This window comes from Brachyhypopomus gauderio, unplaced genomic scaffold, assembly GCF_052324685.1.
Source record: "Brachyhypopomus gauderio isolate BG-103 unplaced genomic scaffold, BGAUD_0.2 sc112, whole genome shotgun sequence".
In the NCBI taxonomy this organism is placed as follows: Eukaryota; Metazoa; Chordata; class Actinopteri; order Gymnotiformes; family Hypopomidae; genus Brachyhypopomus; species Brachyhypopomus gauderio.
Window position 1 is genome coordinate 128044 of NW_027506933.1, and position 14614 is coordinate 142657.

General features: G+C 47.1%; 1 protein-coding gene across 4 annotated transcripts in view; it reads right to left on the bottom strand.

Moving 5' to 3' along the window:
• The window catches only part of zeb2a (zinc finger E-box binding homeobox 2a), a 49491-nt gene extending 36564 nt beyond the window's left edge, over nt 1-12927 (bottom strand). For 2 of the 4 annotated variants that reach the window (XM_076993407.1, XM_076993404.1), the window contains exons 1-2: nt 12609-12666; nt 11096-11233 (exon numbers count right to left, since the gene is read on the bottom strand). In XM_076993407.1, coding sequence (XP_076849522.1) covers nt 11096-11233; nt 12609-12651 — 181 coding nt within the window. In that variant the 5' untranslated portion in view covers nt 12652-12666. Of the gene's footprint in view, nt 1-2399; nt 2433-2788; nt 2871-11095; nt 11453-12608; nt 12667-12728 lie in introns of those variants that run through there. The other 2 variants (XM_076993408.1, XM_076993405.1) reach the window with 2 other exon arrangements.
• Nucleotides 12928-14614: the final 1687 nt, after the last annotated feature.

Consider the following 14614-nt stretch of genomic DNA (forward strand, 5'->3'; position numbering starts at 1 on the left):
CTTACTTCCAGCGTGTGGCTTTTTTTGTTACAAGCATATTATCTAATGGGCTCTGATGAGTTGTGAAGCTGAAACGTCTCTACCGTCCTGTCCTTGTGAGGCAGGAGAGAGCAGGTCAGATGTTTCAGCAGCCACGCACCTCGTTTCTCTCACCCCGGCTACCGAGGGCGCCGCTCGAGTCGCGCTACGTTTGCAAGGAACAATCCGTCTCACGGCAGCCCATGACATTCTGAAGCACCTTGTCAGATGCCGCCTGACCCGTGTGCTCTGCACGGAACCCCCCCCCGGGGAGGGAATAAAAAAGAGCGAAACAATGACGGAAAGGGTTGTGTGCAGCCGAGAGAAGAAATGGAAGGGGGGATGGAGGAGGGTGTGGGAGGGGTAGAGGGGTGTGACAACGACAGAGGAAAAGAATGGGAACGCTTCAATGGTGCCCACCACACACACACACACACACACACACACACACACACACACACACACACACACACACGCACACACACACACACACACACACACACACACATACACACACACACACACACACACACACACACACACACACACACACACAGGCCATTGTACACCCAGGGGGCTTTGGAGATAAATGGCCGCATGTTAACCACATTTGACGTATTGCACAAAAGGGGACACCGCAGGTCCCATGACGCAACCTGCAACAACTACACCCCTCCCCACCCACCACCCCCACCCCACCCCACCCTATTCCACCACCACCACCCACGTCCCCCCTTTTACGTCCTCCTGCCCTACGCGTCCTGAATGGGACGGGGAAGAAAGACTGAAGGTGCACTGGCTCGGCCAGGCGGGGACGTCAAGTGTCTCGGAGGCCATTCTGGTCTCCTCCCTCGGCTGGATCAGCTCTAGACCTGCTGCCTCGCTCCCAGAAAAAGGCCAAATGAAGACGTGACCTTTTTATAATGACCGCTGTTTATATAGTGGCAGAAAGTCATCTCAGCAATAACACTGACAATAAATAAACAAACAAGCTCAAACAAACTCAAACTAATGTTAATCTTAACCCAAGTCCCAAAACGTGGCCTCAGGTTTATAGTCTACTGCTTTTGTTCAGCACGTCAGAAACACGCAGGAAGTCATTGAGGTTTTCATTTACATGTTTTCTCCAGGGCCTCTTTTGGCTTAAACCGCTCCATTAAAATCAGTTGGGGCACACGAAATGATGCCCATAAGAGCTTCACTTTTCAGTGCACGTCACCTTCTACTTTTATGGAACTTCTGCACTAAGTAAAATCGTTCACGTGTGATGACGGGCTTTCGAGTGCCGCGTGACATGGCTGGAAGCGTTACTCTGTATTAGCCCTCATGCTCTCGTGCTCTGGAGCCCATTCAGGTACAAAACGTGACCTCTGAACGGCCGAGCATGGGAGCCAGGCCCTCTCCCTGCACCTCCAGAGCCAAAAAAGGGGAAAACACACACACACACACACACACACACACACACACACACACACAGGGGGACTTGCTTTCCAGTGCCAGCACTAACCTTTTCAGCCCCGTCATGTCTTTGATGCCTGACGGCCCTCACAAAAGCACCTGCTCCATCCCTGGAGAGCTCCTCTGCCCCCCCCCCCCGCTCCAACCCCTGCTGACCTCCCTGGCATTCCATGTCTTTGGGGGGCCCTTCCCATGGCTACCTCTCTCCCTCAGCTGCCCCTGAAGGCTCCCATGGCTCCTCCCCCCCACCCCCCCCTTGCCCCCTAATCCCACAGTAAACACGGCGGAGGACCGGGCCGGTGTGAGGATGCACGAGGCTTCTCAGCAAGCCCTCGGGAAAAAGGTGGACGGCTGATAGGGGCGCCATGCGTGGGAACAAGGCAGCGATGGATGGGGGGAGGAGAGGGAGGTGTGTGTGTGTGTGTGTGTGTGTGTGTGTGTGTGTGTGTGTGGGGGGGGGGGGGGGGGGGTAAAGGGAGAACACCTCATTGAGATGCAAGGGGCTCCCTGGCGGAGTGAAAACCTCGTAACGTAACAAAAGCTTGCGCAGGTTGACGTGGAGATGGGTAAAGTCTCCAGTTAGATCAACCCGCTCCGTCTGCTCACACAGCCTTTCTTCACGCTTCATGTACAAAAGAGGTCTAGCCGCTATTGACCGTGGCCTGTGAACTAAACGTGACAATGCCACATTCATGGCTGCATGGCCGTACGTGTTCGCCTCTAACTTAACAGTGATTGTTAAGTAACATATTTTTGTATATAAACCCCTCCTTCTTTTGTCTTTTGGCATAACAAAACCACACTGTCATTCTACTAAACGTGTGTGTGTGTGTGTGTGTGTGTGTGTGTGTCTGTGTGTGTGTAAGTGAGAAAGAGATGCAGGCAAGTGGGTGGACAGCCGTGTTCCTTTCAGATAAACTCACAATCAGACGGGTTTCCCGCTCCCCTTCTCAACACTGCCGGCATAATATGACAAGAAGCATCTCCATTACAACACACATTCCATTCAGACCCAACACCAAAAAGTGATTAATGCTTAATACCCATGTGAAACGCACAGATTAAAACTGAATGATACCCCTTGAGTACACACGCACCTGCACAAAAATACAGAAACAACCCCTCAAATCCCAACACAGCACAGGAAATATCACCATTATTGCTTATTACCAAGTCAATATGATGATGGTTTTACACGTATTTAACATAACAAGTGTTGGGTGAATCAGAAGTGGGTGGAATCCATAACCAGTTCCTTTTATTAATGGCGCCGGCGTGATTCTAGCCTTCCTGCCGGCTCAGCGTACGGCACCTTCAGTCCTTCTTCGTCTCTTATGTCCTCTCCACATTCACACTCGTCTCGTCCCCGCCACACTCAGTGTGTGTGGACGACGCTGTAAGACAGTACACTAATTACAGACGTGACATCTCGGCACCATAATAAGATGAGAGTGGGGCAGGCTGCTTGAACTGGGGGGTGGGGTGGGGGGGGGGGGGCATTAAGTGTGGCTTGCTCATTTGCGGGGATGACTGAGGTAGGTGCCACACATGAATATTTCATTAGCTTTAATTGCTGAGGAACACTTTCTTTATGGCAGTCTTGCCAAAAAGGCCTGCAGTGGTAATAACGAGGCTTGGCCCATTGTAAAACTTGAAAAGCTGATGGCATTAAGACCTGTGATTTTGCAAACTGAAAAGGTAGTTTCAGATGTGCCATCTGGAGTCTCGACACTCATGGCAATTCTACCTCACTGCTGCCTACCAGTTGTAAATTAAGGCCTTATATGATTTCTCAAGGCTCTAGTTGTCCCTCTGGGATTTGAGCTACTTGTGGGCCTCAATATAAGATTACACCTTAGTAACCCCCCCTCCCCCCAACATCCCATAATTGACCACCTCAGTTCGTTACAAAAACCTGATCAGCAAATGCCTGACGTCCTCATCTGGAGCTAAACTACATCAGTGGAAGCAGCCAGCATGCACCCCCCCCCCCCCCCCCCCCGACCTTTGCTTGGCTTTGTTTCCACGCACCGTCAAAATGCCACATCAGAAGCTCAGGTCCCCTTTCAGCTTCAGGTTAATCGCAGCAAACATGAAGCTTCGCACAAGTTTAAAGAGAAAACTCAGCCCACGCTTTCCTCTTGCGGGGAAGCACACGGGCCCTCGGCTTTGACGTGGTCGTCAGATCCAATCCCCCTGAGTGGTAGCATTACACTAAGGAAGGGGATCGTTTAGTTCAGGAATGTAAAGCACAGGACATCCTCCCTGATAAGGAGAAGGCACGTCTGCCTCGCCTGGAGTCGTGGGCCAGGACGTATCGACTCAGAAGGCAGCAACTCAGCACTGTACTCCTGGCTTCCGTGAGCACAGAAGCCCTCCTCATTACTTTAATTGCTAGACCCACAGCCTAAAAGAAAAAAAATATAGTGCCCTGTAATCTGTGAAATCAAGAGGTCCGTAGGTGGGCCACTGGGTGAACTGCTAAGGGTGAAAAGAATGGTGGTGGAATAGAAGGGACCCAGACCACAATCTGACACAGAACCGAAGACACTTGTTGAATAAAAGGTAGAGAAAGGGAAGCGTTTTTCACAGTAGGAGCTGCAGAGAGTCTGTCTGTCTGCCAGACTGTCTGTCTGCCTGCCCCGTCTGTCTGCCTGTACGTCTGTCACACAGAGGGCACAGAGCAACACTTTCGCAGTTCCTAAAACGTCGAGGCCATTCACTACCTGAGGGGCATTTGTCCGTGACAGTGCCTGACAGGAATGGCAGCTGTGGCTAAAGCCTGACCCCACCCCGCTGGGACAGCCTACCTTCACACTAAGACACACTCAGACATGTGCTGATATGTCCACAATCTCCAAGTCCGCCATACCAATCCCCACATATTTTCTGTCAGATTACAGACTAAATTGATGGCTGAAAAAATAAATGATAACAGTGGCTACAACTGCATCCAGACCCTCTATCACAGACGGGCGCGTCCAGTCCGAGGTCTCTGCAGCGCTTGGGACTACTGTGGTCCAGGATCGAAGAGACCGTTACGTCAGACCTTGTTTCTGTAACCAATCTATTCCAGTTACTTAACCATAGGCCTGCGTCTGAACACTGTGGACCAGCGTCCAGGAAAACACGTAGCCACAGACGGAGCAAACGGACCAGATCTGGTGCTCGGCGGACAGTCCGGCCAGTGGGGTTTGGCTTCAGAAGGCCCGTCACACGGGAGAGGCCCCCGGTCAGCAGATGAAGCCATGACACCTCGGTTCACCAATCCATTATTGATTGTTCCATACGATGAGACGACCTTGCCGGCGGTGCCGTGTTAATCAAACAGAACACGTCCGTGTGCGTGTGCACGTGTGCACGTGCGGGAGGACTCGGGCTGGAGAGAGACCCTCCGTATGTGTGAGAGACCCTCCGTATGTGTGAGAGACCCTCCGTATGTGTGAGAGACCCTCTATCTCACTGGCTCTACCAAACACATCCAGTCTTAACTGCACTTAGGAGATTCATGAATTGCCTCCGAATTCTGGTCAGAGTGTGATAAGAACATGAAATGTTTCCAAACGGTTCTTTAATTACTCCCTGTAAGAGAGCTGTGTTTCATTTTGAGAGCTGTGTTTGTAAGTTACACTGGTTCCGCCCCTTGTGCTGACGCCTGCACTAAACCCTAGTCCTGTTCATTAGCAGCGGGGCTGTTGTTTCTGTAGCCTGCGGTGACATACCTCATTATTGACCTTGGTAAATCCTGACTGTTTAGGCTAACGGCGGTGTGGCGCCTCAAAATGTCAAGGCACAACTCTGTACTCACTCATGAAGAAAATGTGAGCACGGTTACAGGGCTGTGAGGGTGGTGGGGGTGGTGGTGGTGGTGGTGGTGGTGAAGGGTGGGGCCTTACGATAACCCCCAACCCCCCCCAGCGTCAGCCACCTTGAACCACGCGCATGCTACACCAACAGCCGTCCACCTCTAACTAAACAGCTGATAGCTGTGGCGTTGTGTTTCTCAGGCCGTGGAGACACAGCAGGCCCGGCTACGAGAGCATGCGTAGGTGCCCGGGCACTGACTCCTCACACCCAGCATAGGAGTGGCTTTTGTCTACCCAGAAACAAACGCCTTGGCATTTGCAGCTGTATCATCTAGAAGGCAGTAGGAGAAACAGAGAGAAGAGGGGAGAGGAGAGGAGAGAGGAGAGGAGAGGAGAGGAGAGGAGAGGAGAGGAGAGAGGAGAGGAGAGAGGAGAGGAGAGAGGAGAGGAGAGAACAGACTCACTACTGTAAACTGCCCGTTCTGGTTATTCACAAGTGACACAGGACTTACTGAGCCGTGGGTGGTAGTCTCCTGTCCCTTTTAGCAGTGACAGATGTTATGAGGACAAGAGAGGATAAAGGTCTCTCTCTCTCTCCCTCTAACTCCATGTCTCTCACTCTCTTTCCCTCACTCTCTCTCTGTCCTTGTCTCCCTCTCTCTCTCTCTCTCTCTCTCTCTCTCTCTCTCTCCCTGTCACACATCATCTTACCCATCTTTCAATCTCTGTCTTCTGTTTCTCGCTCTGTGTCTCCCTCCCTTCCTCTATCTCTTCTGTTTCTCTCTGTCTCACTTGGAGTTGGGGGATGGGGCTTAATATAGCTTAACTTGGAAAAACAAATGCCAGAGTTATCCCATGGTCAGACAGCTTCCTGCCACAAAGTAGAAGTCTAACCCTCACCTCAGCAGACATTTCCACACCGAACGGAGGTGCTCGGGGAGGGGGGGGGGGGGGGTCTTCTGACTTCCGTGCGGTTCGGTGTCGCCATGTCCTACGGCGTTACCAGCATCTTTCTCAGCCGCACCTCAGAGCGCGCTAATCTCGGAGGCCAGGGACCGAGTCTGGGGGTGTGTACGGGGAGGCGCATCTCTCCTTTGCTAATGTATGTCCCCTTGTCTTTGGTAGATAGCCGACTGCTTTAGCCTTAACCAGGCTCCCTAGGCCACCAGCACGCAGCTTAATGCGATAATGCGGCCGCTCACTGAAGCTTTAGGCCTCCTGCACCCTTGAGAACAAAGGGCTCCCTTTTCCCGAGCAGAGGGCCGTCCCCTCCCCAGTTGTCCATAGGTGTTTGCTGAAGTAAATCGGCCTAAATCCCGCACAGCTTGGCTCAGCTGAAAAAGGAGGGATTTGAATAAAGGTGTACAGATAATCTCCTTTTCTTAACAACAACAGGAAAAAAAAGTTGAAGGGGGGAGGAGCAAAACAGATAAAATTAGGAATTCATATCACATGGTGCATTTGAGTGCTCAGCATCCTCCCTTTTCTCTCTCTCTTTCTCTCTCTCTCTCTCTCTCTCTCTCTCTCTCTCTCTCTCTCTCTCTCTCTCTCTCGGCTGTCTCTCTGTAGGCTGGTGGATTTGCATTTGTGATCCTTGACCTATTGAGGTGCAGGAGGAGAAGTATGAGAATAGGGTGCCACAAAACGGGTGTGTGGTGTGTCAGGGGTAAAGTGCTGGCGTTTGGGCGCTGCCGTTTGGGCCTGAAAGGACGGGTTCTCTCCCTCACTGAAACGACCCCGACAGAAAGGGCCACGCAGGAAAGTGTCCGATAACACACACAGCTCACAGACCCTTAGACACAGTTCCCACAGTGGCCGCCGACTCAAATACAAGGTGATGGGGAGTAACATAAAAATATAATAATAAAAATATAATAAAATAATAATACACCAAAGAGATCTGGAGGAAAGCGAATGGTTCTTGGGTGAAGGGACCCCAACAAAACCCAACAAAACCAAACACACGTGAGAGCAGGTGCGGTTGTATGGGGCGGAGCTGTGTCACGTACTCCTGAAATCTCTCGTGAGGTTCATGACACAATCTGTTGCTTCCTACAAGCAATCGTATCTTGCATCCTCTTTGTTACTCTGTCTATATGTTTCACTCTGTCTTCTTCCCCTCCCTTTATATTTCTCTCTCTATCTTTCAATGTTTCTTTCCACTGTTACTCAGCTGTTAATAGTTCCAGATTGGCATCTAGGAACACCGTCTGTACCCTGACTAAAGGAGCTGTCTCTCTGAGCGGGCCGGCGCTCCATTGTGGCCTTGTTGGGGGCAGCGTAACCAAGGGATGTTTAACAATCACGGAGAGACACCAAAGTTATGTCACTCTCTACCTCTCCACCTCCTGCTCCTCTCTTTGTCAGGCATAATTTCTACCTCTTCTCTCTTTCTCTCTCTCTCTCTCTCTCTGTCTCTCTCTAGCTCTCTCTCTCCTCTCCCTTTCTCCTTTCTCCCGCACTCTTTTCATCTCTGGCTTTGGGATGCTGAAAGAGAGAGAGTGCCCTAGGAGCGGTGAAAGGGCTGAATTGTGATTAAGAAGGAGGAGAGGAGCTTGTGTCTTTGTTCTGCCCTCGGGGGTGTTTACTGAGGGGGGGGGGGGGCGGGGGGGGGGGGCGGGGGGGGGGGCGGGGGGGTGAAGCATGGCAGAGTAGATATGAAAGGCATTCAGGTCAGTGAGGACTGGAACAGAAGTGGTGATGGTACCGGTGGTGGACGGTGTGTGTGCGTGCGTGTGTGTGTGTGTGTGTGTGTGTGTGTGTGTGTGTGTGTGTGTGTGTGTGTGTGTGTGTGTGTGTGTGTGTGTGTGTGTGCGTGCGCGTGCATGCATATAAATGCAGTGACACATTTGCAGTGAAAGTGTAAGTGTATATAAATACTAAATCTTAACTTAAACATGAGGATGAACCTTTTTAAAAAACCTTTTTTCCTCCTCATGCTAAAGTAAAGAGGGAACATTTATTGGAGTGAAAGGCTAAGAGATCCACGAGGAAAAGGTGTCCCTGCAGCTGCTGTGACAATGGCCTGGTTGTGTGGGGATTAGTACAGTGGCCTCCTTGGTACCACTGATTATAAGAGCATGATTATCAGATGGCCATTGTCTTAGCTCTTTGTCTTGACGCGACTGCTAACCTCTGAAACAAATTACAACAAATTAAATATAGCATGATATATATATTTTTTTATGTAGAACGACCATGTGTTATTTTTATTATTTCGAAAAAATAGTAATTCTAATACAAATGCATGTTGCTTTCCCTATTAGGCAATGCCCAGATGGAATTTTAAAATGACATTTCCAAAGTATATGGATGTGAATATTTCTGTTCACTGCTAAATTGAGCCTACATCTATATTATACCCCTGCTGTATTAAAAAAATACTTTTCTTAAACACAAATAAAAACCCTTCAGATGGTCCACAGTTTAAAGATTTTGTAACATTTTGCGGCAATCTCAAGGGCAACTCAGCACATCTGATTAAAAAAAAGTTACTTGTAATATGTACAAGAGTTGGAGAGTCTAAACCTTGTATTCCTGACAGTTTGTTCAATCTGCTCTTCACAGCTGGATATGACGTGTTTGCGAAGGGGAGGGGGCGAGGGTGGGGGGTGGGGGGGGGGGGGTGAGGGGGCACGCAGCTTTCGGGCGGATCGAGTTACACACACGGCCTAAAGTGACCTCCCATTGGACCTACAATCAGTGGGGTGTGGCCAGTGGCTGGGATGGAAGAGAGAGAAACCTTGAAATGTAAAAAAGTAATAACTTTGATTTTTTATGATCTAGTCATTTGAAGCTAAAGCAATATATTCTTTTTGTCACATAAGTTAAAATTTGATTTTCGTTAGAACTTGAGACGTTATAAAAAAAATACAGTAATTTGTTGCATTTATTTAATCATAAAATGCAACACATTTTCGAGTTCTCCACCCCCCCCCCCCAGAATTATGCAAATCCACGCAGCTGAGATACGGAGCAGAAACGAGTGTTGCGGTTCCAACATCACATTTCATAGCTGTTAAAAAGCTTTTTGTAAAATGCAACACACATGATCAAGTCACCCTCTAATGTTTTATCGGTGCCTAAAGTTCTTAAATCATTCTTATTACATTTGTTACATTTATTTGTTGAAACTTAAGAAAAATAAAATAAATAAAAAATTAATAAATGAATAAATGTTATTATATAATGCACGTTATTTTAAAGAATACATTAGTGTGCAAAACTGTGATGAAGACAAATGACCTTAACGCTTCCGTCTGATGTTCAACGTGTTCCTCCCTCTCTTTGGCAAAGTATTTTAACTACTGAAATTTGATAGGATTAAACTTATTTTATCATCCTAATATACGTCCGGTCTAGCTGACAAGAATAGACACGCCGTTTATTAAACCGTACGCTAATTAGTTGATACAGAAATAATGGGTAAAAAATATAATTGTAGAATAGTGGTGAGCACTGGAGTGAATGTGCAGGGTATCACACGCCTGGTGAAATAAGGTTTAATCGCATGGCCCGCCGTGTTGTACCCTAATATGATCCACGGTACAATTTGTGGATATCAGGGTCTACCTACAGTTATTTTTTTTAAGCAACATGTTTTTCAAGTATGACCATATCAGTTGATCACGCGACTGTCCCCAAAGTAACACATTGCTGCTTTACTGAAGCCCCCCACACACCCCCGTTTGAACATAGTTACACTGGTGTTTGTGATCCTCACCCTGGTCTACTGGACCCTGCCTGCACTAGCAGCCTACAGACATCTGTATGGGATCAATAAATAACATTTAATAAAGAATTGAGGTCAGACCTAAACGAGTCAGTGAACAGGCTCTGTGTATCGTATTCAAAATATAAACTAACCCCCTTGAACGAGCATACTAACTAAAATTTCAGACTAAATGTGTGTAGCACCATTAAAATAGTTTGTTTTAAATAGTTGCTTGAATGCAAAATATAAACACAATAGCCCAAGATATACAATAAAACATTAAAATATCACTCCACGCATCTCATCATGCTGAAAGGCATATTTGAGCAGTAAGGGCATTAAACACAACCGTACAACACAGTGAGGGGCATTAAACACACCCGAACACGGTGAAGGGGTTTAAACACACCCGTACAACACGGTGAAGGGGGTTTTGTTTTCTTCTTGTCTAATGTCCTATGATCATTGTGTCAGCGTGACTTTTTTATCGTTAGTGAGCAATGCCACACAAACATCCTTTATCATGCAGGGTAAACACGTTCAGGACACACTAACAAAACGCCCGAGTACAACATTCACGACACATTACAGCCCAGAGCGCATGAGAGTGTGTTGACACACGACCTGTTTCATTATCAATACTTCACGACAACTTTAGGAAACTAAGTGCGTGAAACGGCAAGTTTTACCAGCAAGCGCGTTGTACACAATTATGCACATTTAAATGAGTGTATATAATAAAAGAAGAAATGTTGCGACCAAACTGCACAAGTGTGTGTGTGTCCCACACACGGCGCTATCTCACCCTCACATAACGGTTCTGTCTCTAGAATAATAACCAGGATGAAGGTCCTAGACCGGCTCCCAGCGCTCTCTCCATCACACTCTTCCTCACTTTTCTGACTTCTACTCTAAGTAACGGACAGTGAACAACTGTCACACCATTACAGATCCTGTAGGTTCTTCACAGAGGAAGACCACTATCAATTCTACTTCTCCGCACTCTCTCGGAACAGGAACCCAGCACAGCACGCTGCCCCGCGCCTGGTACCGCCACACGGTAAAGTTTAGAGTTGAAATAGCGAATAAAGTTGCTCACCGTTCTTCCTCCGGGGGTTGGCTTGTTTTCTCCTCTTACACCGGGGCCCCTCCGCCATGATCTCCTGCTTCATTAAGAGTGGCTCAGATGGCAGTGTGCATGGACCCAACTCCATACAGCTCCCTCTCTCTCCGGTATCTACCAAACACACACGGAGTCTCAAGGTTGGTGCTGAGATCTCGCTCACGGCACTGCAGTGAAACACGGGAGTGAAATGTTAAGAAGTCCAAATGAAGTTATCCGGGCTGTGAAGAGGACCGTGCAGGTCCGGCGTCGCCTGATCGTTTGAAGTGTGTGTGATGGGACAGGACAGAGAGTGTGTGTGAGGAGACAGCAGGACAGAGAGGGGGGCGGACAGGCTCACAAATACACCCACACCTTCCTTACCCCAACACAGTCCACCTCGTGTGGGCATATCTGTGTCTGATTTAACACACTTCACATTACAGATAAATACACTACATGTAGGCTACTCTACTGCAAATGTCAAACTGTACACTTTAGAAGATGAAGATGAAGATGCTTTAAAATAGAAACTTTAGATCGCTGAGCATCATGTCACGTCGTGGTTTTGCGTTTTCTTTGTAAAAGCTTTACTAAAACCAACATCGATGTAAAGTTGGACTCGATATTTTAAATAATTAAATTCGGGCTTTTCAAGTCATTTGACATTCACGAGATTCTTGTGCCTCGCTCCAAGTCTGTAAACGATATTAATTTGCCTATTTTCCGTATTTTTAGACAGCAAGAAAATCGAAAATATAACTTGGCAATTTGCCTAAACAGTCTACTCTATCGTATTTAACGTGGAGAAACATACACAATGATTGCAGTAATGAAGTCTAAAGTGTGTTCACCTATTAAGAGGTTCATATCTGAAGAGCTTCATAGAGCAATGACGTTTAAAACGTGCTTCACATTTACTCTGACCTACAAGTGTAGTTTTAACGTCCTTGTATATGATATAACCAAAGAAAGCCCATCGTGTCAGGCGAGGAAACGAACAAACAAATATGATCTAAATAATCCTATTTGGATAATTAACATTCACACAGTTTGGAAGAGGTTTGATACAAAAAAGAAAAAAAGATGATTTGAAGAAGCTCATTCCTTATCAGAATAAATCAATCTAACATATTTCGTTTCCTAATCCTAATTCGGTTTACGGGTAAAATAATAAGCAGCTATAACTTACTTGTCTGTTAATAAAACTTGTGTTATTTACAAAGACACAGAATACGCTAGTAAAACGAAGTAATTAGTATTTTTAAATGTGTATGTAGATTGTACGCCTGTTTCCCGGTAAAGTCTCCGTTAAGAGCGCGTCTGCCCGCCACTCCGCGCGGCTGCAGTGGCGCTGCGCTCCTGGCGAGACTACAGGTGTGTGTCCGTCAGGTGTGTGTCCGTCAGGTGTGTCCGTTAGGTGTCTCCGTCAGGTGTGTCTCCGTCAGGTGTGTCTCCGTCAGGTGCGTCTCCGTCAGGTGCGTCTCCGTCAGGTGCGCACCTCCCTCACCTGCGCCGGTGAGCGCGTGCAGCCAAGTTGACTCCAGTTTCATATTCGGGGTGAAAGTCAAGCAGGACGTACAAATGTCTCCCACACGGACTCAAGTACACACGAAACACGCTCACCTACCGGATTATATACGAAATCTCCCAAACACAGACGTAAAGACCGGAGGAGGACGCGAGAGACAGGAGAGCGAGGTGAGCCGCTCGTGCAGCCGGGTGGACCGGGACCGGGACCGGGACCGTTATTCCTGATGGACACGTTACAAATGAAGTGATGAAGCCCCAACACGGAACAGACCTGCACGCGCACTGACGTCTCACGCCTCTTCTTGATATTTTCTCTCTTTACTTTTACACAGAGGCGGGAGGCAGTGCGGGCACGCGCCACCTATCTTCACACGGAGGGATAAAATAAGAAACGCAGACGCATGGGGGGTGGTTTGATAAATAAGACCAAGTTGTCCCGATTCATGACCTCCTCATTCAGAGACGCCGGACAGGTGAGGCGTAGGTAGGTGCCCGCGTGCGCGCTCGAGCTGCTGCACGTTTAAAGATCACCGACACGCGCAGCCGTGGCCGGGGACGCGGGCTTGTGTAGCGGCGCGGGACAACCAGGCGTCCTGCGCCACGGGGCGCGCGGCTCCACGGGGCGCGCGGCGCGCATCTCCTGCACGCGCCACCTTCACTCCGACAGGTAGTTCACCTGTGTGGCACGCGCGCCACCGACCTCTCCGCTCACGCGCTCTCGTTACGCGCGCGCTGACTCCACTGAGTTCTGAGTCATGATTTAATTAGATCGGATTTAAACGACGATCATCCCAACGCTCGCTGTTTATTTGAATTATTTGATATTGTCATGTAAATCAGCCTTAAAGTGTCTTATCGGTCTTTATATATATATATATATATATATATATATATATATATATATATATATATATATATATATATATATATATATATATATATATAATTGTATATATATATATATATATATATATATATATATATATATATATATATATATATATATATATATATATATATATATATGTTTATATATATATATGTTTAAGTGTAATGACAAGGACGATTCATGGTGTTAGCGGTAAACATATTATTATCATGCTTATTAATACAAAAAAAAAAAAAACCTTTTCCCCCATACACCCTGAATGTTTGTGCACCCTTCCTTTCTAAACCTCTCGATATCGTCGTATAACGCCCCCTTATAAAATGGGTCTGATTGGTAGGATGTGAAACACGCTTGCCTCAGTAAATCCCTGAAGCGTTTGTTTTCTCTGTATGGATTACTAATTGACCAATAAAATATAAGAGCTGTTTTACGCGCTTATTCAAGACCAATAGAGTTTTACTGAGACGCCAGAGTCATAATTCACGACACTATAAGGGGCTCGGAGGGCATATGATTATGATTATTATTATGATTATTATTAAGATTATTATTATTATTATTATTATTATTATTATTATTATTATTATTATTATTATTATTATTTGTCGGCATCATTGCCTATTATCTGGCCTATCCAGAAACTATTCGGTGTGAGGCAATGTAAAAATAAATATCTCTCCTTTTCTCACTGTTACGTGCCCTGTGTGTGTGTGTGTGTGTGTGTGTGTGTGTGTGTGTGTGAGAGAGAGAGAGAGAGAGAGAGAGAGAGAGAGAGAGAGTGCTCGAGTGCTGAGTATGGCATGAAATTGGATTACAGTTGAGAGTGAATAAAGCGCTCACCTAGGAATTTATTCGCGTAGATTTTTGTTGCGAGACCATGACCCATTTTCTGAAAAGTAAAAGGCGAAGATTGTGTGACGAGGACGGTACTCAACTAACCGTTATTTATACAGTCGCCCCTTTGTGTAGTATTGTGTAAAGCTCATACGGCACTGAAAGGTGCTGCCTTACACATTCACTTTGACTTGTGGCAGTATTCCTCCCTCAGGAGAGTTACTGCTGACACATTCCACGGATAAAACAGCATATGTTCA